Below are 26,129 nucleotides of genomic sequence, written 5' to 3' on the forward strand. Positions count from 1 at the left end.
TTACAATCAATGCATATTTAGGAGCTACTCTTCCTAATCCTATAGACCAGAAAGCTGAATTTTTTTTTAAAAGATTACCTTTTGCAGAAGCTCATGACTTTTATCACAGACTAGTGGATGAATAGATTGTTTTCAAGTCCCACTGTGGCAGGCCCATGCCCACAGCACCACTACTAGCATGTCCTACCCACCTGGGCACTACCTTGGGGCCTACGTGCCTGGAGGTGTCGTTCAGTGTTTCTTTTCTTTGACCCCGAGGTCTCTGCCAGTATGTCTTCTATGAGGCTCCTCCTCCCCTGTACCTCACCTCTTTCCAGTCGGGTGGTCTGCTTCAGGTGGTCCCTCTGGAACCAGACGTTGGTGCCATTCATTTCCACAGGAACTCCTGCCCACACAGCAGTATGACCAGGCTCCCCTGCCTTAACGAGTGTACAACTTAACTATACTGAACACAAGATGCCCTGACAGTGCGGGTGAGCAGGGCACCGATGCTACCTGCCTCTAATCACTTCAATTCCATGCTCTAGGCCAGGGGTGGGCAAAATGTGGCCCGGGGGCCGGGTGTGGCCTGCTGGGTGATTCTATCTGGCCCACGGGGCCCCTAAAAAATTTGGAAAAATAATATTTATCTGCCCCTGGCTGCCTATCATGCGGCCCTCGATGGCTTGCCAAAACTCAGTAAGCAGCCCTCTTCCCAAAATAATTGCCCGCCCCGCTCTAGGCTCAGCAGACGGCGTTTTCCTGGCTCCCACACTTCCCCAGGTGCAGGCCGGCATTGCCCTTGCAGGAATTTCTGACTGGGCTCACTCGTACATGATGCACAGGGCCCTGTGGGCACCCGATGAGCACCCTCTCTTGTGGGTCCCACAAGTCCTTCTCAGACAGCCTGCTTCCCGTCCTGACTGCCCTCAGAGTACCTGTTGGTGTTGTGGTGAGCATGCGGCTGCTTGAACAGGCACATGTCCCTCGCCTCGCCTCGCCTCGCCTCGCCTCGCCTCGCCTCGCCACTGGTGGCTCCTGCACTGATACCAGCTCTCTTTCCCACAGGTTTCCGGCCATCTGCGGTGGCTTCTGGTTCGGCAGGGGCTCCTGCCTTAGGAAGGGCCCCTGGCTCTACTGCCATGGGTAAGCATGTTCCCAGGCCGCCTCCCCCCCGGGCTGGGCTCTGGCAGCGATATCCAGTGGGCAGCTCCTGCAGGGTCTTGCTGGTTCTGCTCCAGGTACGGGGAGGGTCTCAGGCAGCATTTCCCGTGCTCCCTCTCTCTCCCTCCCCCAAGCCACAACTAAGGAGCTCTTTTTATCCTGAGAGCCCTCCAGGGCTGGGCCGCTCTGCAGGCCCCCCCGCCACGTGGTGCCAGCCAGTTTCCCCACTAACTGGCCACCTGGCGGTGCGTCTACTGTGAGCCTGCCACACCCGCTGTATTTGTTCAGAATAAACTGCTCCTGGAAGGATCACAGTCTCTCTTCTTTCCTAGATAGAGGACTGAGTTGTGTAGCATATCCTTGGATGAAAAAGGAATTAACATATTTTATGTTAAATGGATGCTTTGAATCTAAGTTGTCTGTAAACATCTGTTTTAGGCAGCTCTCAGACTACTAGATTTGGAAGAGAGAGACTAAACCAACTCTTTTTCTGTATTTTAGTTTACATTTGACACCTCTTTTCACATTGCATTTTTTTGTCTCGCATACAGCAGTGAAAAACATACATTTTAAAAATAGGAATAAGTGCTAAACTGCGAAAACAGGCAGAGCAGCTTGTAGGCAGGCATCGTGCTTCTTTGTTGAAGGTCCCTAAGATTTCAAGTTGGCTAGACATGGTCAAAACTCAGAATTTTCATTCTGCAAGAAAATCTAGTATTTCACAATTCCTTTTGTTCCTGGATTGGATGAAATAATCAAAATGTTGTAATTGTGAAGCAAAAATGTTGGAAATTTTACTCTGAGAATATTAAAACTATTCATTCAAACTAGTCAATAAGGATGACAGTTAAAAGTTGGTCATTCCAGGCATCTTTCAATAAAATTGATATCTTATTGATATTTTCTATCAGAAGACAAAAACTAGATGGAAAAATTTACGGTGAAATACAGTTCTCACCATTTTTTAAGACTGCAGCCTTTTTAAGCACTTGAGAGGTCAAAATCCAGTATTTTCACTGCTATTAACATGAAAATACTGTCCCAGTCACTCAGGCTCAAGCTGGAGGCTGAACAAACTAGCAGGTAAACATTGTACTTCTCAACCACGTGGTGGCACGGAGAAGAAACGGGGGAAGTGTGCCAGCACGAGACGGCTAGTGCCAGTGTGGGTGTTGTCGTCGGCCTCTGCTTGCTTGCATCTCTTAGTGCTTGTTTGCATCTCTTGCATGCTTGTGTCTTTTAGTGGGTTGTAGTAATTTAACAACTTTTAAATTCCTCTTATCCAGAACCTATTATCCCAGGTTATCCTAGACTGCTGCAGAATAGCAGCAAGGAGACCCTTGTGAGTCTCCCTTGTGATCTAGGAAGGCTGTTTTTGAATGTCTCTTTTAGGAATTGCCCAGAAATGCTTGAATATAAGCAGGCATTGAATGAATCAAATAATGAGGGTGCAGGTGATATGGTGATTTTATTTATTTACTGTGCTTTGCCTCTGTCTCATGCAAGTTTCTGCCTGTGCGCGAGATTGTTTAAATATGGAAGACATGGCCATATTTTACTTTCTGAAAAAGTAGCAGTTACACAACTGGTCTGACACGGTAAATGCCTGTGTTTGAGTAGAGGCAAAGATTTCTTAGGGTGATAGGATACAGGTGTTCTTGCTCTTCATGGAAGAAGATCCTTCCTTTTTATTTAGTTTAAGAAAAACAGAAGTTGTCTGAATGTTAAAAAGAGGGCTGATAGACATCTTGTTCCTACAGGGTCTCAATGCCAGGAGAGAGAGAAAAGGTGATATAAAACATAATATCTGAGTACTTAAGTAATCTTATGAAAATAAAATTAACTGTGAAATTGTTCCTATAGTATTAGGTTTTCTGGGGTTAGTAATATGTGCTCGCACTAAAGAGGCTGTTGTTGCTACCATGAATTGGTTTATAAGATTCTGCTGTAAGGGGGGTGGGGAGGGAGTTAAAGACTGGAAAAAAGGTAAATCGGATGACTTGACAACCATGATTTAAAAAATCTCCAAGAATAAAAGTTTCTTAAGTTCTTCTGTGTTGTTTAGTGCAAGTTGATCATTTTATTATAATTGATTCATTGAAATATTGATCCTTCAGGAACTTGACCTTGTTTTTAAAGGTTCTATGACTTGATGCTAGGTCTGTCTTTATTGACTCAAGGTGTTTGACGTTGCAGCTCCAGGTCGCTTGCTAACTTTTCTATTTCTTCAAAACACTTGGCTACGTTAAAAATATCTGTGTCCACCAATATAGTAGCTGACTCCTTGGAAGTCTTTTCATCCATCTGTATAATAATGGTATAAATTCCGTACAGTGTGTATGTTACCTGTTTGGTATGGTGATAGCTTGCATAATGTTGTATTCCTGCTAGCTGCAAAAAGTCTTTTACCGTCATATTTCTTTCTTCCTCTTTTGTCAAACCAATGTGAAGAAAGTGTGCCAGATATGTAATTATCTCTCTTTCTGTTACTAGTTCAGCATAAGTTGAAGTGCGTTCCATATGAATGCCTCTGTTGGTTGCTTTGTTGGAATGAAAATGCAGCTCATCTCGCTTGCTAATGTTTGCTGATGCTGTCAGTCCGTTCTCTGGGAGCTCTTTGGTGAGGCTGTGGGTGTGGAGCTTGACACGGCTGGCATCTGTTTTATCCAGGTGCAGAGTATTCCACATCTTGGGAGATAATTCAGTGGTAGATGCATTGCCCCTTGTTTCTTGCTTCTGAGAAGCCACTATAAGATGCCACTGTTGATTTTTTTGACTAAGCCAGATTTGAGTCATAGCGAGCTCATGTAAAGCAGTGTCATAGTAGTGCTCTTGCTCAGTAACCTTATCCAGGCATATTGCCTGAAGCTGCAGCAGCTTGGTTTTACTTGTGTCCTTTAGCCAGTATTTCTGTTGGAGCTGGACCTTATGGGCTTTGGGTTCATTCTTTGTTGCTGCCATCTCCCTGTTAGAGGAAATTTTTTATTTAAAATAAGTAACTTGTTTACTAATTTTCCTTAAGAGTAATCTTTATAGCTGGTAATGGGAAGCCTCAGAAAGTGGTTATATTTTTGTCTAGCCCACTCCAACTCCCATACTGTCTTGTCTAGAAAGAAGAATTAAAGTAATCTGTCCCTTTCAGTGCTGAGCTCTACATTGTCTGCCCCAGCTAAGGCATGGTACCTGTACACCCAAGGTCCTGCGTCACTTTAATGTGATTTTTTTTCCATCTTGAGAGGTAGGACATCAGCTCTTCAAAATACAGAGTTGAGCTTTAGTTGTCTCTGAGAGAAGTCCAGCTCTATCCAAGAAGCAAGCATGTGAGGAGCACTCACTGTGGTTTTTGGGGAAGATGATAATTCTCTACATCACAAGCAGCTCTGAGAATAAACTCATGACTATTCATCAAGTGCTCAGATGCCACAGCAGTGAATGCCACAAAAAGGTTATGCTTGTAACAGTGCCTGCACAGAATAGAAGCTCGACTTCATGTACTAGACTGGTCCACAGCCCTTAAGAAGTGATCGTTTCCTGTAACTTGGGTCAAAGTGCAGGGAAAGACTGTACATTTTCTGTTCCCTACAGTACTGTTCTGTAGTTACAGCAGAGGAGTTTGGAAATACTCTATACCAGTGGTCACCGGCCAGTCGATTGTGGAGCCTCTGACAGTCCATCTCAGAGGTCTGTCAGAGGCTCCACAATTGGGAGCAGCAGGAAGCACATGGCTGAGCTGAGCTGAGCTGAGCCGAGCCGAGCCGGCCGCCCGGACTGGGCTGGGTGAGTGGGGTCAGTGCCCAGGCAGCTTGTCCAGGAGGCGGAGGGTGGGGCAGGGCAAAGATTGGGGGCGGGGGGGGAGATGCTGTAGATCCTGTGGTGCCAAAAAGAGATCTTCATCATAAAAAGGTTGGAGACCACTGCTCTGTGCTTTCCTGGAAGGTCTTGCTCTTCTCTTACACTAATGCATTTTTGGTCAAACCTAATCTTTTTCCAGTATTTTTGTAACCAATAGCTAACTGTACAACATACATAACTTCTGGCTGCAATATGAAATCATTATAAAAATATTTTAAGTGGAACATACTCAAGTAAATCATAGTTAAACTTCCTCATTTTATCTCTTCCATTGACCAATGATGGGTATGCATTTACTTTGGTTATTTTCATTCTGCTGATCTATAACAAGCCATATAAGTTCACATTTACCTTCTTTTTAGATGGATGGATCTGTTTCTGTATGCTCCAAGAAAATGACTTGATAGAAAAGGATCCTTCTCATTATCTTAATTCAGTAATTTTCATAGAATAAACCCCAGGTATTTGAAACTTTCCTTTGACTTCTCTAGCACTGTAACGAACGTTCAGGTTTCCCTTCCTTTAAAGCAGTGTTCACCGATTTCTCTCAGTCTGTTTAGTTACAACTTGGAGCTACTATGGCAACTGTGCATGTGGTAGAAGTGTGTAGGTATTTGCTGTTTATGGATACCTCTGGTTAGCTTGGAGTTGCCTAATTGGGCTATTTGTGTGTGCAAAACCATTGGGTAGAACCAGTTTTAAAGTTCCTTAGAGCAGGCATTGAAGTTTTCCCTGATAAGCTAGATATGCTGATTCATGTTTTGCAACCCTAATGCAATTTCACTCAATGGACTATTGTATTTGAAGTATTGCGAGAGGGAAAAGATTCTGCTGAAAGAAAAGCAATTTAGCTAAGATGTGGATACAAAATGCTGCCATCCAGGAACAAACTCACTTGCTCATAAGCTAGCATTTTGGTTTTGTACTGTAATCAGAGAAGATAAAAGGTTACAATGACATATGCTGCAGTCCCTTCAAACTACATTTTTCTTCTTTGAGTGGTGTTTAACATGGATGTCAATTATGTGGATAACTTGGGAAAAACCCCAAGTAAACCTGGTGATCCTAAATTCTGTGCCCAGCTACACAGGTGGTGGTGGCAGCCTTTGTTTTTAGTAATGGGTCTCTGAATGAGCCTCTGAAACCACAAAAAAAAGTGCAAAACGGTTTCCCAGTATGGGGCTGCACTTGGGGTGGACCGCAGCAATGCTGGGAGGAGACTATGGGGGGGGCTGCAGCCACCCCAAAATTCACCATAGCCCCTCCCTGCCAACCCCTCGTCCCAGCGCTGCTGCCGCTGCCTGCCCCTAGCACAATGCAGCCCAGCCCTCACTGGGAAGAGCCCGGCGCTGGCCCCAGCCTGCAGGTGCCCCTCCCTGCCCCGCACACACCTGGGGGCATACACCCGCTTCCCCCCCGTGCCCTCCCGGGGTGCACAGAGTAGCAGAACCCCACCCCCCTCTGCACCCCTGGACGAGTTGCATCTCCATCCTGCGTCCCACCTTGACTGGGCAGCGCCAGCCCCTGCCCCACTCCCTCACTGCAGGCGCCTCAAACTGTCTCCTGCACACCCCTTCCCTCCCCCTTCCCCTTCCCCTTCCCCTTCCACCACAGCAGATCTACCAGCTGCACGCAGCTCTTCAAGCTGTCGGGCTGCGTATCAGAAATCGGATCCGTATCAGCTGATATGCCTCCTTAAAAATCGGCTATTGGTATCAGCCCCCAAAATCTCTTTTGGTGTGCCCCCACTAAAATATTTAAAAAACAAACAAACAAAAAACCTGTCAGCTGGAAAAAATGAATATTTTGTGATTAAACATCACGTAATCAAACCTCTCGGTGTAAAGGTCTTTTTTTAGTAATGCATTTTATATAGTATTACTTTTGAGAAGTATTGGAGGCACTTTTATATAAACTGGATTAATATTAAGTAATTAAAGCAGTAGAAGATCAAAAAATAGTCACTGGTTAGTAATTTTGAAAATGTAGCAGCAGCTTATTAATCCTCAGTAATATGAAAGTTTTGTTTATTCCAAGATTTAAATGTTACAATTTTTACTTCTATTTTAATTTAATATATAAATAGCATACAGTTTACCAATAGGTAATGAATGTTTTGATATAAACAAATAGGATATTAAACTCAACTGGAAGAGTGTGAGGTGTAAGAATTTGAAAAATTCATTTATATAACATGTAGCTTTATCTGACTTACTGAAATTGCCATTCTAAGAAAAAAAAAGTCACAATACCATCCTTGTGTTTGAATTCCTGGATTTAAATTTGGATGTAAACATTTAATATGGGTAAGTTACTCTGCTTCTATTTATTGTTTTGTTTCTGGTTTGCTTTTTGCAATGTACACAGGATATAAAATAAAATAGTAAGACGGATCATGCAGATGACACTAAGATGTGGGGAGAAGTGGGCGCGCTAGAAGGGAGGAATAGGCTGCAATCGGAGCTAGACAGGTTACAGGGGTGGGCGGATGAGAACAGGATGGGTTTCAACACTGACACGTGCAAGGTGCTGCACCTGGGGAGGAAGAACCAGCAGCACACCTACAGACAGGGGAACTCCCTTCTCGCCAGTGCAGAGGCAGAAAAGGATCTAGGAGTCATTATTGAGGCCAATATGAACATGGCCCGACAGTGTGGGGACGCGGTCAGGAAGGCCAACCGCACCTTGTCATGCATCCACAGATGCATCTCGAGCAGGTCCAAGGAGGTGATCCTCCCCCTCTATGCGGCACTGGTCAGGCCGCAGGTGGAGTACTGCATCCAGTGCTGGGCGCCGCACTTCAGGAGGGATGTGGACAGCATGGAGAGGGGCCAGAGGAGTGCCACGCGCATGCTCAGGGGGCAGCAGGGCAGTCCCTACGAGGAGAGGCGACGGGACCGGAACCTGTTCAGCCTCCACAAGAGAAGGCTGAGAGGGGATCTAGTGGCAGTTTACAAACTAGTCGGGAAGGGGGGGGGAACTAACAGGCATTGGGAGAGTCCCTGTTCCCCTGAGCACTACTAGGAGTGACAAGAAGTAACGGTCTCAAGCTAGCAGAGGGTAGATTCAGACTAGATATCAGGAGGTGCTACTTCACTGTCAGGGCGGCTAGGATCTGGAACCAACTTCTAAGAGAAGCGGTGCTGGCTTCTACCCTGGGGATCTTTAAGGGGAGGCTGGATGAGCACCTGGCCGGGGTCGTTTGACCCCAGTACTCTTTCCTACCACAGCAGGGGGTCGGACTTGATGATCTGTTGAGGTCCCTTCTGACCCTACCAGCTGTGAAACAATTAATTAAATTTCCTGATGGAACCAAAGCTGTTTTGGAAATTAAACTGTTCTGGAAGAAGTTTGGAGACTATTGAGGGAATTAAAAGGATGCCAACTGTCAGATAACCCCTGGAATTCTTACTGAATCTTCCTGAGACGTCTGCAGCATACAGGTGTCATAGGGAATTGATCACTCATCATTTATTGGCCTCAAGAATTACATTGCAAAAATCTGAAAGAGAAGTGACACCCTTAGAATCACTGACTGGTTTCAAGAAGTTTGGGACATTTTAGTAATGGAAAAGTCATCCTGTTAAGTCAGTCCTGGCACAACTGATCCACTTTGTTGGCCAAAACACCCATCACCTGTTGTTCCACCCATTGATGCTTCAGAATAATGGGCAACATGCTCTACTGGGACTTAAGGGGCCTGGTCCTACAAACCCCAGAATTTCCATGGAGGATTGGGTCCTCAAGCCCTGGGAGCTCCTGCCTGGCTTTTCCCACTTACCAAGACATGCCATGGAGACCAAGTGCTTAACCCAGAATGTGGCATATCCAGATTCAGTTCCCTCCTCTGGCTGCAGGAGCCTGAACCCACTTCTCCTAGCAGAGTGTCATTATTGTATACTTTGTTCTGAGGTGTTCTTTTGGCAGTGTTGTTCTACTTGTACAATTGAACCGAGATAACGTGTAGAGTTACGTTCCTTAGTGACTGGGAAGATGAGGGTGTCCAGCTGTATTTACTCAAGTATAACATGAGGTGTGCCCCCTCCCCCAATCAGTGTGGGCAGGGGGGAAGCTCCTCTTCTTACATTCTCATACAAAGAAACTTCATTAAATACGTTGCCTGTTGTGCTATCATAAGCAGCGTGTACTCAGTAATGGAACCCAACTGTGAAGTTGATTAAATACAGCCAACCCTGAACATGACTTTGAAGTGCGTGGCCCATATTGGACAACCAAAGCCAGAGAGAAGTCCCCCATCACCATAAATTGTATAGTTGAGATCTTCCCATTGGTAGGCATTTGTAGACTCTCTCAGCGGTCAGCCTGCTCACAGTGCAAGGGACAGGCCTTGGCCCTCTAACTACACCAAGTCATTCAAAGCCAAGAAGGGGCTCTCCCGTGCCAGGTAAATAAAAACACCTTTTTTTATTTGCAAAAATATATGTTCATATATTTATATTTTGGCAGAAGCCCTGCAATATAGATACATTTTTTACATATATATAGCAAAATATATGCAAAAAATGTATGTGTATTACAGGGCTTCTGCCAAAACTGTCCTGTGGCCACTGTGGCTCACCTGATAGTCTAAAACAGATCATTGCCATTGCATCGTATGCTTTCCCATCACAATAGCTGCACCACACACCTATGCTCTTCCATGTCTGTGTGCTTGCATGACCATCACCAACACTCATGCCTGTCACAAGGAGACCTTTCCTATACCCTAAGATCACCCCATACCCCTGACTCTTTCTTTCCTAGTTCTTTTAGTCATCACTGTAAAAAAAAAAAAAAACCACTTATTTTTTTTAATTAAATTTCATGTCTCAGGCCAAATTAGCCAAATCTATTACAAATTCCATTGACTCAGCTGAGCTCAGTTGTTCAGATCCTATGTGGAGCTACCACCAGCAAGCATCCTCCCTGCCAGACTCTTCAGCCTGGGACTTCAGATACTCCCTAATCAATGGCAGGCATCCTCCGTGTAAGCCCAACCCCAGAGGACTTAGGGTTTGGATGCCCCCGAGTCTTGCTTGCCCTTAGCCAACAACCCAAAGGTGTCTGTCTGTAGTGCATTGGGCAGGTCTGCACTTTCTGCTATACAATACCATTCAGGGTGATCTGACCTCTGCAGGGAAAGCCACCTGCTAGAACATGGTATCTCTCCTACCAAGTAAGTAAAATCAACTGGGCTGGGTAGTGCAGCCAATTTGAATAAGACGTGGTGGTGCCATTGTACTCAGTCCCCTTTGGTGCCAACTCTTTTTCTGTATATAGAATCTAGTTATTAGGGGGTCATCTTATATTGAGGGTTGTCTTACATTTGAGTAAATATGGTATCATTACTTTTTTTTACATTTTGAAATATGGTTTTAAAGGTGTTCCCTTTGGCAGAATCTTAAAAGAACATTTCAAAGCTCAAATGTTAAAGCATGCCAGGATTTTGAGCACATCTCATTAATAATGGAAGAATGGCTGCCACCTAGTGGGTTGCTGCGTACATGGGAATGTTCAGAAAGGCTTTGAAATGTTCTTCCAGAGATGGGTGCAGGAGCCTAAATACCAGCTGGGAAATGGAGGAGAGCACCCAAACGAAAGAGAGCTCTTCAGAAACCTTGCACTGAAGGGAATCTCTAGAGGGTGGGGGCATGTGTGGTATGTTTGGCGTTTGGTTTTAGCGTAGCATTTTCTGTTGTCGGTTCATCAAGTCTACGTTTTTAAAATGCAGACATGTAAAATATTTTGAAGTCTTGAGGACAAAGAGAAGCCTTTGCATTGCATCTGATTTGGAAAAAATAGGACATGCTGTGAAGGCAGTGTGCTTTGGGTAGAAACACCCCCTCTATTTTGTTTCTTGTGACGATTAGAACCAAGAAAATGCCAAATGCCATCCACTTGGATGCTGTGAACAAAGGAAAAACCTTGGATTTCTTGCTGAAGCTAGCAGGACCTAGGAAGGTTGTCGGAGCAAAGTGCGCAGGCTGTCAGAGGAAGTGTAGCCTCTTGTATCATTCCACCTTGGCTAGGACTCGGACAGATTTTCAAGCAGTCGGCATGGAGCATGAATAAAACTTACATTGTTCCTGGGTAATGAGGTAGGATGTTGATGAGAGTGAGCTTGAGCCTTGGGAGGAAAAATGGTGTGCATACTGTGTCCTTAAGCATTTACTTGCCATAAATCAGTTGGGGCCAACCTTTTCTGGCTGGTGTCACTCTTATCCCCTTCCTTTCCCCAATCAGCCGCACTGTGTTCTGCTGCTCTGCTCCCTGCATGTGCTCTTTACCCAATCTGCTGCTCTGTTTTCTGCTTCTTGCCCTGTCTCTTGCTCCGCTGCGTGTCCCCTCCCCAGTCTACTGCCTAGCACACACACAGGTTATTGCCACCTGTGGCTCATGTGCCCCAGGTTGGCCTTGCCTATCATAGATTTTCAGGTGTTTGCTTTGGCTTTTACAGGAGTTGGACTTGGTTTTCATTAAGAAAGATCATAACATGTTCTTTTGTAGACCTGCTAGTTCCATTAATGTGATCAGACTTGGGGCAAGCATTATGATTCTGAATGCAGAGTATAGTGCATTTAGACCTGCTAGAGGCTGTTATACCAGAACTTGATTTTACTAATAACCAAAAATTGCAGCTCTTTGCTATGACAGATTTTTTTGATTGTTTATTTGTTTTGGTAGCATCTATGAATATATATCGAGTCTGCCAAGAGGAAAGCGCCACCCACCATTGTGAACTGGGTCATTCTCAGACTGAGACCTTAGTGTAGCGACTTCTGTACAAGATTGTCTTTTAGTTTCTGATATCTACAGTGTCAATAATAAAGCTGGCTAAAGTTGGAATTTGATTTGTAACTATTAATTAGTTGTATTTTGTGTGATGCAAGACCAGCGTTGTGCACAGAGGTAACAGCTGGTGGAAGGCAGGGTAGAGTGGCACCTGATGTACAGTCATAAGCCTTTGAGACTGGAGCATTGTCCCAGAAACGTTTTGCTCAGTTGAGTATGCACCTGACCTCTCAGATCCTTTTCAAAGTTGCTGCTTTCTTGGGTAGTGTCCCCCCTGCTAACCTCACAATAGAGCTTGTGGTCTTAGTTCCCAGAGGTAGGGCTTCATGCTTGGCTGTGTTAAAAACAGATTGTTTGTTTACCCAGCAATACTGATTAAATGGAATCGTAGGGAAAATTATACAGAAATAAAGGGATGATGAATAAATTGGAGAACATGGCACTGTTCTATTTCTTTATCAGTCTCCTGTTTCTGTGTCATTTACAAACTTCATCAGTGGTGATTTTAGATTTTTTTTCCAGGTTATGGGGAAATATGTGAAATAACATAGGACTGCAATCTGATCCCTATGGTATCTATTAGAAATGCATGCACTTGATGGCAATTCCTCTTCAAAATTACACTTTAAGACCTCTCAGTCAGCTTTTAATATACGTTTTGTGTTGTTTTAGCAAGCCAGATGCCTACAGAAGTTTCTATTGCATCAGCACCATAACCTTTATCAATCCAACTTGTAATGCCATCAGAGAGCAAGTTAGTTTCACAGTGTCTGTGTTCCAGAAACACAGGTTGATTGTGTTAAATCACCCATTATTTCTTAATCATTTTCATGTTACCTATTTTTCAGTTACAATGGTCAGGATTGCTGTTAGGCTCACAAGCATAATTACCTTGATCATCCTGATTTTCCTTTTTGAAAAACTGGCACAATTAGGAATTATACACTGCAACTATGCCTGGCACTCACCTTTACCAGGTGAGTGCCAGGTAAAATTGGCACAATTCTTTCTGTGTTTATAGTGCTTAATTGCTGATATTCTTTAAATTCTGTACTTGCACCCACAACTAGATATGTAAGCTGACCAAAAAAAAAAAAAAAAAGTTTTCCTGCAGCATACATGCAACTTCATTACTATTAATGAGACAGAGGGTGGCACGCGCTCTCTTTCTCTCTGCTGTGAAATATTACAGAATTATCTCTTTAGTGTATTCATTGCTCAGTATTAGCCACACTAAGGACATTGTCTCAGGAACTTTCTTTTATGCTTTTCATAAAGTTTTGACACTAGGTGGTACTGTTGCATAAAGCAGGCTAGAATGTGTGTCTCTCATTTGCAGTGAAAAGCTTGCTGTAAATGCATACTTCACACAGTCATTTGTTTGGTAGGATCTTCTGCAATATAAATATAAAGACCCATTATTCTGCACTTACTGACTATAATTCCTATTTATGGCTGAGCAGTACTTTATTACTTTATTAGAGAGGGCTAAGGGGAAACACAAGTATCCAATTGTGTAAAATGTTGCTGTAAAGAGGAAGGCAGTAAATTGTTCTTCATATCCCCTGGAGTTCAAAGAAGCAGTAACTGGGCTAAAATTACAAGAAGGGAGACTTACTTTAGACATTAGGAATGCACCAGAATAGTTTACTTAGATGGTGGAATCTCTGTCGTCAGCGATGTCTGTGAACAGTTTAGACAAAAACCTGTCAGGAAAAGGGTTAGGTAGTTGATCTTGCCTTGGGACAGAAAATGGGCTAGGTGATCTATTCCAGTCCTGTTTTCTATAATTTTATATACAGAAGATGTAAAAAATTGGCAGCCACTATTTTACAAGGAAAGGACCTGTGGCATTTCCATTTTGGGAAGGAAAATGTAGCTGTTTTACCTATTTTATTATTGCTGTGTAGAGATTCTTACTTTGCATTAGAAAGCATAGCTAATATTCTTGTCCAAGGGATTATTCATTAATGAACAGAGGCTCAGCAATGATATTTATGATAGTCCTTTATAAACTGAGGCAGAATATCGGAAAGAAATTTGAAGTATCACAAGTAGCAGTGTGGTATGAATCATCGCTTTTACCATGCAGGGCTTGGACCTTTTTCATCTCCCCTTTGTGGAATCAATATCTGAGGAGCTGAGAAGTCTTGCACTCTGAAAACGGACTTTGAAGAGAGATAATTGGATGCGGAAGTTAGGAACTCAGGAAGGTTAAGGAGAATCAACTACAGGAGTAAAGCCAATGCAATTTAAACATAGTGGAAAGGAATGAAGTAGCTTTAAATTGTTACCGTTTGATCCTCCTGGAGACTGCATTGGCTTCACCCAGACTTGCCTGAGTGTCCCCAACGTACCTCCTTCCAGGCAGGTTTCAGATGGGCACTTGCTACAGTCTGTATCTAGGGACTTTCCCCTCTTTGGATATTTCTAGGCTGCCATGGTGTGTCACTTCTATTATAAAACGGTAATTATAGACATGTCTGACTACCCCAGAAAAGCATGGAAACCTCTTCATTTAACTTGGAAAGTTTTAACAGTGACATTCCAAAAATTAAACGTGAGGGAGAATAAATACTATGCAAATATCTGGAAATGATGGGAATGGAGAAGACTATTCTCTGTTATAGATGGTTTGCTTACAATCTGATTCTCCTCGTTGGAGAGTGAATTCTGCAGCAAAGTGAAAGAAGAAGGGCTGGCTTGAAACACAATTTCTGTTTTAAGTCTTCAGATCAAATATAGGAGGTGTGACTTCTTAGTCCGGAAGCAAAGATGATAAACATTTCCTCTAGAAGAAGAGATTAATATATGGTCAGAGAGACATTTTAACTTTCAGGAAAAGGATTGCAGTATGGCTCTTATCTCCCATTAGCAATGTTCTCCTGAGTAATTCAGAAGATAAAGGGGAAAGCAGAGGTGACTCTGGTGTCTTCATATCGTCAACTTGCATCTGGAGACTGACCAGACTCTCCTAATCTAGAGGAAACCAACTCATTAAACTCAAGACAGAGGGATTTAGAGGCTTATTTTGTTTGTTGGTTGAGAAGCACCACTTCAAGTAGCAGATGCTCAATATAACCACCCTTCTATAGCTTGTGGAAAGTATCCTACAGATAGGGCAGTTTCAGGGAAGGCACGGCACCCAATTACCCCAATGTGCTAAAATGCTGAAAAAAACTTGACTGCATGAATCAGAGCAACTCCCTCTATTTTTGTTGTTGGTTGTTAGTTTGTTTCCTATTAAAACCAGCAGTAAAACTCAGTTTGGATCTGATGCAAGGTCACATCTGGGTTTTTCCTTTCCCCATTTCAGAGCATTTTTGAGCCCCCGCACATCATAAAGCCCAGTCAAGAAGGCGGAGAAGGAAGAGACATGGACCTGATATGAATGCCACATTTTCCAGAAATTACATCATGAGAATTGCTTTTCCACTTCAGTATCTCTTAAGGACCATTAAGAGGAGCAGTTCCAGACCTGGAGATACACTGCTGTCTACCAGTGCTCAGGAATTATAGCTCCCTCTGTGAGGAACCAGGAGTAAGGAAGATGCTTCTTGGTTACCTTAATGAGAAGATATCGGTGGTGTTTGAAGTATAGTGGCTTTTTCATGTTGGTGTGAGGAAGAGAGGTTGGTTTGTCCATGCACAGGCTAGAAGTGTGATCAAGTGAGTTGGAGGCCACCTCTGTCTCCAGGAGTACTCTAGCTGCTTGCCTGTTCTGTGTTGGTAAATGTTAGCAAAGAGGGGCAAGGGGTCTCTGGGTGGAGGCTTTCATGTTGCAGGTGTAGAACGATGGAGCAGTGCAACTTGTTCATATTGAACTAGGTACCTTTGTGTGGACGTATGAAAGTGGTTTTGTGTGGTTCATCTCTTTGAGGTGGGCAAATTCTACAATAACTGATCTCTAATTTTAACTTTCAAGAGTTACTTCTTGGTTCAAGCGTAAGAATGCTGCTTTCTCAGAGCTTGATTTCAGATGGGTTAACTGGCAGTTCAACTGACTGATGCCTGATATTGGAGTCAGTGCCATCCATTGGGGTCTTGCATGTACCTTGAATGTTGTTATGCTCCCAAGCCAAGAGTGTAAAGGTAGAGTAGCCTGCCTGCTGCTGCCTGCTTGGCCTTAGAGAGGGTCCATGGTGTGGAAGATACTCTGACAGTCGGTTTTTTGCACCGTCCTGGGTGTCTGCATAGCTTGTGCCTTACTGTGTCCAGCAAGAAGAAAAAGCAGGAATTAGAACTTAGTGGCCAGAAGGACAAGATTATATAGGATAGTAATTTACAGCATAGTTGCAAATGGGTTCAGGGTATGAAAACAGCTGCATCATGCATATTGCATTGATTGCAGTGTCAGCTGCTGTTCCACTCAGTTGGTGGAAAGGAGGGTCCTGTGCTGTACTTAGTTGCTGAGAACTTACAGGTGAACTGAAAGGGACGCTACAGGTACAAAGGTCTCCTTCTCTGTGAGCATGAATCTCTGTGTTTGTATCAGAAGAATCACTTAATTGACTTGGTATATAGATTAGCCTAGTTAAGAGGACATAAGCCCTAATTATAGCTTAAAATAAACTGGTCTGAACCAGTTATTTTGGCAACCAATGGGTACATCTATATGTGCGCTTTACTGCGGAGTTGACTATATAGCTCTGCAGTAAAGCATCACAGTCTATACCTGCACCGGTATTTGGGCGCAGTAAATTGACTCCACCGTAGGATAGTAGTACTGGGGACAAGTACTGTCATACAGAGGAGTAATTATGCACGCTGAAACACATGTGTAGACGATGACAGGGACTGGCTGGGCCATGAGGATGCTGAAGTGTGGGGGGCTGCCTGCTGCCTCGTACTGCATTTTAGCACCCTCATGCCCCAGCCAGCCCTTCTGCCACCCAATGGCTAGGGGTGACCCCGCTCCCCCAACCTGCTGCCAACGAGAGGCTGCTCCACCCTGGACCAAAGTGTTGTGGTCCCGGATGCATGTGCAGACGTTGTGCCTGGGAGCATCTGACTCTGACTCAAACTGTGCTAGAGTATATTTCCTAACCATAACAGCACATGTAGGTGCACCCAATGAAAGCAAAATTATGTAAGGCCAATTTGTGTTTTATATTTAGAATTTGCACTACCTTAACTAGATTGATTTGTAAGCAGATTTTAACTAAATTGGTGACCTTTTTAACTGTATACCAGGCCTTAGCAAAGGAACATGTAATGTTATGGCAGTGCTTCCTTTCAGTAAGCTAGACAGCAGTGTGCTTGGCTCCAATTATGGAAACTCTTGGCAAAAACAAACTGTGACTCAGCCAATGCATCCACAAGATTTTAATTAGTAAGGTTTTATTTGGGATGTGGGTAGGTGATAAGGCCATATACCCTGCATCTTGTCTAGATATTTTATATGGTCCAGAGGGAGGGGTTGGTACAGATATGCATTTTTAGAATCTGTTGAGTGGAATGAGATGGAAAGGACGTGGTGTGTTTTTTACTGTAAAAGTTTGAGGGATCTGCTTGCAGTATCTGCTCAAGCCAGAAAATGAAATATTAGGTAGGACACTAGGTAAGACACTTTTTGTCTAATTCTCTGCAATAGATATGGTCCTCCCTATGTTCCTGCCTGTCACAGCATTGATTGTGGTAGTTTTGCCTTAGTCTGAAAAAGAGAGGATTTGTTTAAAAAGACGTTTTAAGAAAGGGAGATTCTATTTACAGGCACTTTAGTGGGTAAAGTATAGCTGACTTGGGTGTGATCAGGATTTTTACTTCTTTCTGCTCTCTGTTTTGTGAGGAGCAGCAAAGTCTGTCTGCCTCTCACCAAGCCTCTGTTTTGGTTAAATATGTGCTTTTCCGGCTAGTATCTTAACTACCCCTATCTTTGGTTTGGCTCTTCCCTTTCCCAGATGCCTTGAGCAAATGAATAACAGAAACAATCAGTGGAATTATTCAGGTACGCATTCTCTCTACCACTTTCCTGGTGATGGCAGTTTCATAGAAATTAATTCCAGTAAGGGCCATTAGATCATGTGGTCTTACTCCTCTGTATTTCTGTATTCTTTCCTGCTTTAGAATATCCAAGGCTAGGACTTCTAGTTGAAGTAACAGAGAGGCAATTGATGTCCAGTGGAGAGCGGGTTTTATTGTTCTGTGCTTTTGTATACATGCATCTGAAATTTATCTGCGAGTTCTCAAGAAATTACTCAGTTTTTGGCAGTAGCTAGACCTTCAGTAAGCAAAATTGTAAATACATGTTATTTTCAAAACTCTAATGTGTATTTTCCGATTTACAGATAAGAAGCAGGATAGAAATTGTAGCCTTTTGCAGCTTGTTAGACTGTTTCACCACGGGAAAGAAAATAAGGGAAATAAAGTCGTGCTTACAGAATTACAAATGCTTTAGCTGTTTTAAGAGTGTTCCCTTTAAGTTTGATTTAAAAAAGAAGAAAGATTTTTAACAGTGGTCATTGCCATAGAAGTAAGCCATTTGTATCTTGTCACACAACTATAGACCACAATTAACCGTCTAATCCTGTAAAAGGAAAGATGCCATTTAAAACCTCTGTTTGAATCCAAGCCCCGTCCCCTCTTAACTGAGAGCTGCACAAGCCACGGCCAAGTGTCTCTCCCCCGTCCCCTCATGGCTGAGGCTGAGAAGCTCCTGCCGCACGCGGCTGATGGAGTTGCTCCGCTGGTCCAAGTAGAAAAGATCTCTGTGGTGACCAGCCCTGTCCATGACCCAGGTGAAGGAAGGCTTAAAAATCCAGTCAGATTTCTCCTTCTCCGCCATCTTCTTAAAAACAAAAGACGCCCCAAACAGGTCCTAGGAAATTCCACGGGGAAGTCCCTGTCTAAACGAGCGCTGTGGTTGATGCCAAGTCCAGAGCCAGAAAGCCCCGAAACGCCAGCACGAAATTCAGGCCGCGCTCCCCTTCCTCCGGGGTCTCTTCCATCCGTGACGCGTTTGTGAACGGCAGCGTGGACTGCAGGGTGGCGGAGAGCGGTTTGATGGGCCGGCGTTCACCAGACCTGGGCCGCGCTCCTGTCCCTGCGTGCCCAAGTGTCCGCTGATGCTGTGTTCCGAATTCCTCGGCTGAGCGATAACCGGAACGATTTGCCCAGGTTCTGGGGACTCGATTGGATCTGAAGTCGGTGAGAAATTCGGGAACAGAACCCCTCTGAAAAACTGGATACCAGGTTTCTCAATATGTGAAGCACCCAAACTGAGTGGATGCTTTTGAATGTTTGGTCCATAATTTCTGTGCCTTAGTTGTCATTTTTACAGATTAGCATAACAGTGCCTCCTTACTGCTCAGGAAGTGCCTTGAATTAATTTTGTGAGGCATTCAGATGTCATGGTGCTGGACAATGATGTCATGATGAGTGATGTACAGTATTTCACGCTCAGCGTAGCATTTTGGTACTGTACCATACATGAAGGTGTGGGAGACTCTAAAGGCTGAGGATAAAAAAGAAATATTGAACTAGATGCCTCGTTCACTGTCCTCTGTGCAATTTGTGCAGCGAGCGAGGCAGGGCTGTGCTGTGGAAGAGCTAGTATGCAGTAGTGCAACATAAATAGGGGCCTACCAGACTCGCGGGGAGAGAGCAATTTCCACAGCTCGGTCGTGGCCCGAAGAGCTGAGTTTTTTACTAGCCTTTTGTGGCGGCAGCCCCACCCCTCAGTGCTGATTGACAGGGAAGCCCCGCCCCTCAGTGCTGATTGGCAGGGAGGCCCTGGGAGGAGGAGGAGGAGGAATGAGGGGGCGGCCACCATCTTGACTGCTGGCTGCCCTTGGCACAGCCCCGCCCCTTGGTGCTGATTGGCAGAGAGGGAGGTGGGGGCTGCTGCCCTTTGTGCGCCCCACCCGCTGGCCGGTGCCTCCCCCTCCCAGGCAGGCTGCAAGGCCAGGCCGCCGCAGCAGCAGCAGCAGCAAGGACCACTGGTGCCCCTGGGGAGACACCACTCTATTTGTATTAAGTTGTTGTTTTGTTTTTTGGGAGGGATGGGGGGGTTGGTTGATCTTCTGGGACATCACAGCCAGTGCCATTTTTTACAGAGAACGCTGTTTTTCATGGCTTCCACAAAAATTGCGAAACTGCGATTTTTTTTTTTTTTAAGTAGGTTCCTAACATAAATCATCAGCACAAGGAGCAGATGAATTCTGGTATTTTTCTAACTTTGGGCACTTGGTTTGGCCAACAGAACTGTCTGCTAACAGAACAAAAGTGTTCTTGGCTCTGTAGAAAACACAGATCTGGTTTGTGCCTGTAGAAACTTGTCGTTTTAAATAGGTGATTGCAGGGCCTAAAGTGACAGTATTTTCAGTAAATGGGTGGAAAGGAAGGAGTGTACGGTGTTGTCTAAAACGTTTTAATAGAGGACCTTGGCAAAAATTCATTTTTTGTTGCACCGCTGATGAAAGGTCCCTTTCAAGCTGTTAACTTATTGGTGAGAATCAAGATTGTCCTGGGTGCTCTGGTGACTGTCTGTATAAAGCAGATTTTTTTTATTCTGGTTGAGAACAGAATTTGAATGAGCAGTTGGTTTCAATTTGTGGTGCAGGTAAACATGAAGTGTCATTATAAATTGTAACCTATCCATGGTGAACAGTTCATCCCTGTTTTATCGCAGCACTGAATTACTGTAAGTGTATTGCTGCGGCGCAGAGAGGCCCCAGATGAGATGACGGCTCTGCTGTACATGCTGGTAGCCTTTTTCTGAGCAGCACCAGAACAAGCATGTGAAGGGTGCCGAAGGCTTGTTAGAACTGAAACTTCAGCACGTTGACTTCGTTGCATAGGTTAATATTAGAACTGTTCGAGAAGAAGTTTTTCATCTACATACATTTATGATAAAACATGAAACTTCTGCATCTTCACTATTCAGCTAGACTGATAAATCTCTGATTCTTTTTTAAAATAAAATGTAGTCCCACATTTACGAACACTGAGAGAAGTGTAAATTTAAATTCCATGTTTCCGTGAAATCCCTGTAATCTTGCTTGTATGGTCGATTATTTTTTTTAAAGTGCCTTGCAAATCTGTTTTATATTTTTAATATAATTTATTGACTTGATACACTAATCAAGTACTTACACAGGTGACAACGTATTAAAGTGCGTGTTGAGCCAATTTAAATATTATGTTCTGAATAGCAGACCAAGCTTTCTGTGTTGAAAATCATCTGCTGGTTAAGCATGCTAATTAATATGGGTACCCAGTTGCAGGTCACATCTTTGCCCTCCCTTTGCTCTGGAAGTGGGGAGTGGGGTGAGCGTCTCGTGGTCTTTCGGAGTAGTCTGTCAGAGCCCAGGATCGTTGGCCGTCTTGTTCCTGTTTGTGTTTTGCCAGGGATTGTAAATGCCCGTTTTGCGTGAGAATCTTCCTGCTCTGCCCCCATCTTTGTTGCCTCCGAGCAGGATTGAAGCGGTGTGCGCTATTTGGATTGCCCCTTAGATGGGTGATTCTCAACAAGGGTGCCATGGCATCCTGAGGTTCCTTGAGATCCTTTCACGGGTGCTGTGGGGTGCCACGCAATTTAGCACTGTTAGGTTTACAAACATGATTTACAAGATAAACCAAGACATTTCAAATAGAAATCCATAGTTGTGGCCTTCCTGAGCTCATTGCTGTAGGGAAAAAAACATTATTTTCCTGCAGGCAAAAAAAGGAGTGAAAAGTAAGACCTGGCATTTTCCAAGGGGTGCCTCGAGCCCCAAAAGGTTGAGAACCACTACCTTAGATCCATATGGAAACAAACTAAATGGTGCCTCATGGTGACACCATATGTTATCAGTGCTCTGGGGGGGGTTGGGGGTTTTGTGTTTTTTGCACTGCCTGCTCCTGGTTTTGATCTATAAATCTGTGAGCAGCTTGGCTTCCTGGCCACTGTTGTGCTTTGCACATGGCCTTGATTTTGATCTCCCTGTCGAGGGAAGGGGCAGACCGCCTCTGGAGAATACATCTGCCCACCGATGAGGATGCTGCAAGGCCTGTCTCAGGAGGCGTTAGCAGAGTGCTCAGGTAGGTGAGAATAGGATGTGTATATTGGGGAACTGCCAAAGGTCTCCTGGGTTTTAAAGCTGCATCAGTCCCATAATTCATGGTCAAATGATATGTGATAAAGCAGGAGCAAGAAATATAGCAGTTTTGGTCAGTTCTTACTTTGTATCTCCTTTGTTCTTGGTTTTTGTATGTTAGTCGTGAGTCCTGGCAGCCCTGGATAGACACCCTTGCATGTGTACCTTGTGTAAAACCTGAATCTAGACAAATGATAAGTTATGAAGCTTATTTTCTGTATTGACTTGAGAAAATACTGAGGTAGCTTTAGGAGAAATTCACAACTACTCCTTTTTAATTTGTACTTTTTCCCACCTTCAGAAGGCCTTTTTCTGTCCCATAGAGTCACCACTCCTTGCACGGGAGACTATTTAAATCTCTTTAATCGATTTTTTTATTCATAAATGCATTTGCTTTGCAGGAGTTGTCCGTCCATCATGTTGCGTCACCGGTGGTGGCTGAGCTGAGATTCCTGCGTCTTGGGGAGAGCATGTATAAAAGGGATGGCCTCATGGCCAATGTGACGGTGACCTCCGCCACTCCAGAGGTATACGAACATGTTTATTTTCATTACTAGCTACTTCTTCAGAACAGAAGTTGTAGCTTATTTTGGCTTCCATAGAAATCTTTTCTACCAGATTCATTTCTTAGGAAGAGGATGGATTGTGACAGCAAAGTCAGCTTGGATGCTGTCATTCTGAGCATTCACAGCCCATCCAGAATTATTTTTTCCATGCTTTTCACAGTTGTTATAACAAGCAGATAGATCTAAAGTGGTCTTTGTTTATTTGCTGAAGTCCTTTATTTCAACTCACAAGTATAGCTACACAGCCCAAATAAGGGAATGCTAAGTCCCATCCAAACAGTTGGTTGGAAAAAATGGTGACTACGTTTTCAGTGGAATTAGTCAATTCATCTAAAACAATATATTGTGTAGACATGGTTTGATTTTGATTCAGTTTTTCTAGAAGCCAAGTGGACCTGTCGTGCAACTTGCAATAATTGTCCAGTTTCCTGCTAGATCATCTAGCTTGGGCTCCCCGCTCCAGTGCAGCCAGGGCTTCCAGGGTGTGTAGCTCTAGGCAGACTGCCCTGGAATTCGAGATCTTGGGCGTCTTTCCCTTTCATGGAGACTACTGAATGTTTGAGTTTTGTGCTGAACCAAAAGAGCAGTAAATTTCAAAACACCAGATGTGTTTTGAGTATCTGAAAATTAAAACTTAAGCTTTGAGAAATTATTCTGGTTTTAGGCCCTTTTCCTGTCAAAAACGCTTTGATTTGAAAACTTTGAATCAGTTTTACAAGTTGAAAAGCAAAGCCTTTAAAACCAGCTGGCCCTCTTAGCCAAGTATAAAATCTTTTAAATAGCAGTGGCTCCTTTTATACACAATTTAATCTTAATCAGAGAAGAGAAACACTTTGAGATCTTGGTCTCCATGATTCTGTTCAGCTGGTTAAGGAGTGAACTGAATGGCTTCAAAGGGGCTTTTTCTTTAAAAAAAAAATAATTAAAAAAAAAAAATCCACCAAGATAAGATGCAAAAGATCACAGGGCCAAAGCCTGTGGACACTAACACAATCCATTTTTTATCCTTCCAGGAAAGAACTTTAAAAAGTATTGGTCAAAACACAATTTTATATTGCTGTTCTAAATTGTTAAAAAAAAAGCTTCCCCGTAAAACGCTGTAGAAAGGAAATAATCATAATAAATCTTGGTTTTGGAACTAATAAAACAAAATGTATACGTGGCTCTAGGATAACGTCATTATTTTATTTTCTTCAGTTTGTAATCATTAAGCTAACATGTCCAGAATAATCATGAGATTCAAAATACTTATTTTTAGGACAACTTTTAATTTATTAGAATTTAGAAATGAATTGATTATCTTAAATTTTTAAATTTAAGCTTTTCAAGATGGATTGTGTGGTAAAACGCTGAAGCTAATGCATGTTTTTCCACATCAAGTAGAGTTCCCTGCTCTGTGCAAACTGGAACGGAACCTTAAGTGCATCGTCGCAGTCGCTGTATCATAGCGCCTCGAGAATAATCATGCCCTCACTTCGGGGAGTGAAGTGATAGGTCTCTTGCATTTCTTAAGATATAATTCCGTAAGCTCGGTGACCCGCTGTATCTGGTCATACTGTTTCCCTTTTGTTTTCTTGGAACGACCCCATAGTTTTGTTTATGAACGTCTGTCGTACCCTCTGGTAGTTACTTCAGCCTTCAAGAGAAACACAGCAGTGAGCTGCTCGATATTATCATGTTAAAGGCCCTACAAAACATCCAAAATTCACATGCCAGAATTCAGACTCAAGAGTTCATTCTCAAAGGAACATGCTGCAGTTACATCAACTTGAATTTCGTAGTAGTAATTACCCTGCTTTGTCACATTTATAAACTGAACTTTTTTTATTCAGGGCTATTACATTCCTTTTCTTCTAACAGTAGGCCAGGCTCTAAAAGGTCTTTATTCAAAGACACACTTATGAGACGGAGGCTTTCCAGTGCCTTTTCCTTGTCTGGATCCTCCAATACTTCACACATTTGGGTTATTGATACTATTAGGTTTGGAATCTTAAAGGAGGGTAGAGCTATATTTTATAGTCCACCCTTCCCAAAAAAGGCTCAGGGCAACTTACAGTAAAAAACAAAATAACTTTAAAAAGCAGATAAAATATTAAATAAGATGGGGACTTTCTTCTGTTGGCTCGGTGTCAATTATGGAGTCCAAAGTGTGTACTCTTCTGCCATCTTCAAAAGGAAAAGGCAGTAGGCAGCTTTAGAGATCTTTTGAAAGAAACCACGTATTTTTCTACAGATGCACACCTCTTGAAGTCTTTGCATTTTCCCAATCCAAGTTAATTAAGCTTCAGAAAATACAGGCCAGATTCTTGGACTGCATCTACACTTGGAAGAAAATTGGAAGCATAATTCATCACCAGTGCGGTGACATGAATGGTAGCAACAGTAGAAACAGTTGTATACACAAGGCTCTGACTTTTTTAAAACAAAACTTTTGCTACTGTCGGCAGATTTTTTTTTTTTTTTTTTTTTTTTTTACCAGAAAATTGTCCGGTTTTTTGGGGGGTTTTTTTAGTGCAGACAAAGCCTTGTGATGATCACTCAGAGTGATGGAGACAGAGGGCAGGTAGGTCACAGCTTATGGGTTGTTCTTAGCAGCAGGTTGCAATTGAAGCCACGGCCTTTGGTATATAGCTGTGGGCGCAGTTGGAACATCTTTTCTGGCTAGGCATACATTGGCTATTGGGAAGGTTGTGAACTCTAAAGAAATCTGCCTATGCTGGTACTTGCATGCTCCTGCAAACGTTGATGAATTCATCTCCAAAGTTTCCCCCTAAAGTAGAGAAGCATTATCCACATTTTGCAAGTGAGGAACTGCAGCGCAGAGCAGCTCTTAAGCAATTTGTTGTCCCTGGTCATCCTGGAAATTTGTGGTAGAGTAAGTGACAGAGCGTGGATCCCCTGAGTCCTGGGGCAGCGTCTTATCTGTAGAACTATACTTTTTCACTTGGTTCAGAGTAAGATATCACTGCTTATAGTGAATGAATCGTGGTGCAGACTAGGGAGCTGTTACTCTCTTCGTTATCCAGCAGTGCAGTATTTGAATTGGGCAAGGAAAATGACTTCTTAATTCTTTGTCAGGTTTTCAGCTAATGTACATACTCTGTAATGGTCTCTGCCTTACTTTTAAAGACTGAAGTTTTAAGTGCAAAAAGAGAGGAATACTAAATTGGGAGTTAGACTGGATCCATTCCAACCTCATGATTCTTCCTGTGAGATTTGTGTCATTTTCACCTGTTTGGAGGTGTTTTTTACCTCTGCTCCTAGCCAAGCCAAAGCTGTTCACATCTATCTGAGTGTTGTCATTTTGAGGATTCAATGATTTTATTATTGATTAATGTTAGCAACTTGCCTAGGGTTGCACAGGAAGTTTGTGGTAGACTTGAAATTAAACACGGATCTCCTGATTCCTAGTACAGTGCTGTAACCACAAGACCGTCCTCTAACAGTGTTGTATAACCATTTCTAAAATGACTTTTTGAATTAACTGTAGTTGCTGAATAAGATGATTATACAAGATGCCAAACAAATGCAGGGCAATAAGCATGGGTCTTCCATTTTTTTGAACACGGTGGAAATTCTAACCACAGGGTACACAGTCACCAGTCTCTGTCCTCTTTCAGTTTTGTAGAATATAATGACTGCATTTTTCAAGGCCTGTAATTAATGATGCAGGATTATTTAAATGAGCTGGTTTGTTACT

The 26,129-nt window shown here is 43.2% G+C and overlaps 2 protein-coding genes across 2 annotated transcripts in view; one reads left to right on the forward strand and one right to left on the reverse strand.

The window, feature by feature from the left end:
* Positions 1 to 1,041: 1,041 nt before the first annotated feature.
* The window catches only part of RALGPS1 (Ral GEF with PH domain and SH3 binding motif 1), a 203,037-nt gene continuing 177,949 nt past the window's right edge, over positions 1,042 to 26,129 (forward strand). Inside the window, exons 1-2 of the mRNA XM_025194588.1 lie at positions 1,042 to 1,125; positions 22,265 to 22,390. Coding sequence (XP_025050373.1) covers positions 22,334 to 22,390 — 57 coding nt within the window. The 5' untranslated portion in view covers positions 1,042 to 1,125; positions 22,265 to 22,333. The remainder of the gene's footprint in view (positions 1,126 to 22,264; positions 22,391 to 26,129) is intronic.
* Positions 2,293 to 5,465, reverse strand: LOC112548537. Its single transcript, XM_025194583.1, has 2 exons — positions 5,347 to 5,465; positions 2,293 to 4,108 (listed from the first exon to the last, which is right to left on the reverse strand). The coding sequence occupies exon 2, from the start codon at positions 4,102 to 4,104 to the stop codon at positions 3,319 to 3,321; it is 786 nt and encodes a 261-aa protein (XP_025050368.1). The 5' UTR covers positions 4,105 to 4,108; positions 5,347 to 5,465; the 3' UTR covers positions 2,293 to 3,318.

Source organism: Alligator sinensis, unplaced genomic scaffold (assembly GCF_000455745.1).
Source record: "Alligator sinensis unplaced genomic scaffold, ASM45574v1 scaffold611_2, whole genome shotgun sequence".
Taxonomy (NCBI): domain Eukaryota; kingdom Metazoa; phylum Chordata; order Crocodylia; family Alligatoridae; genus Alligator; species Alligator sinensis.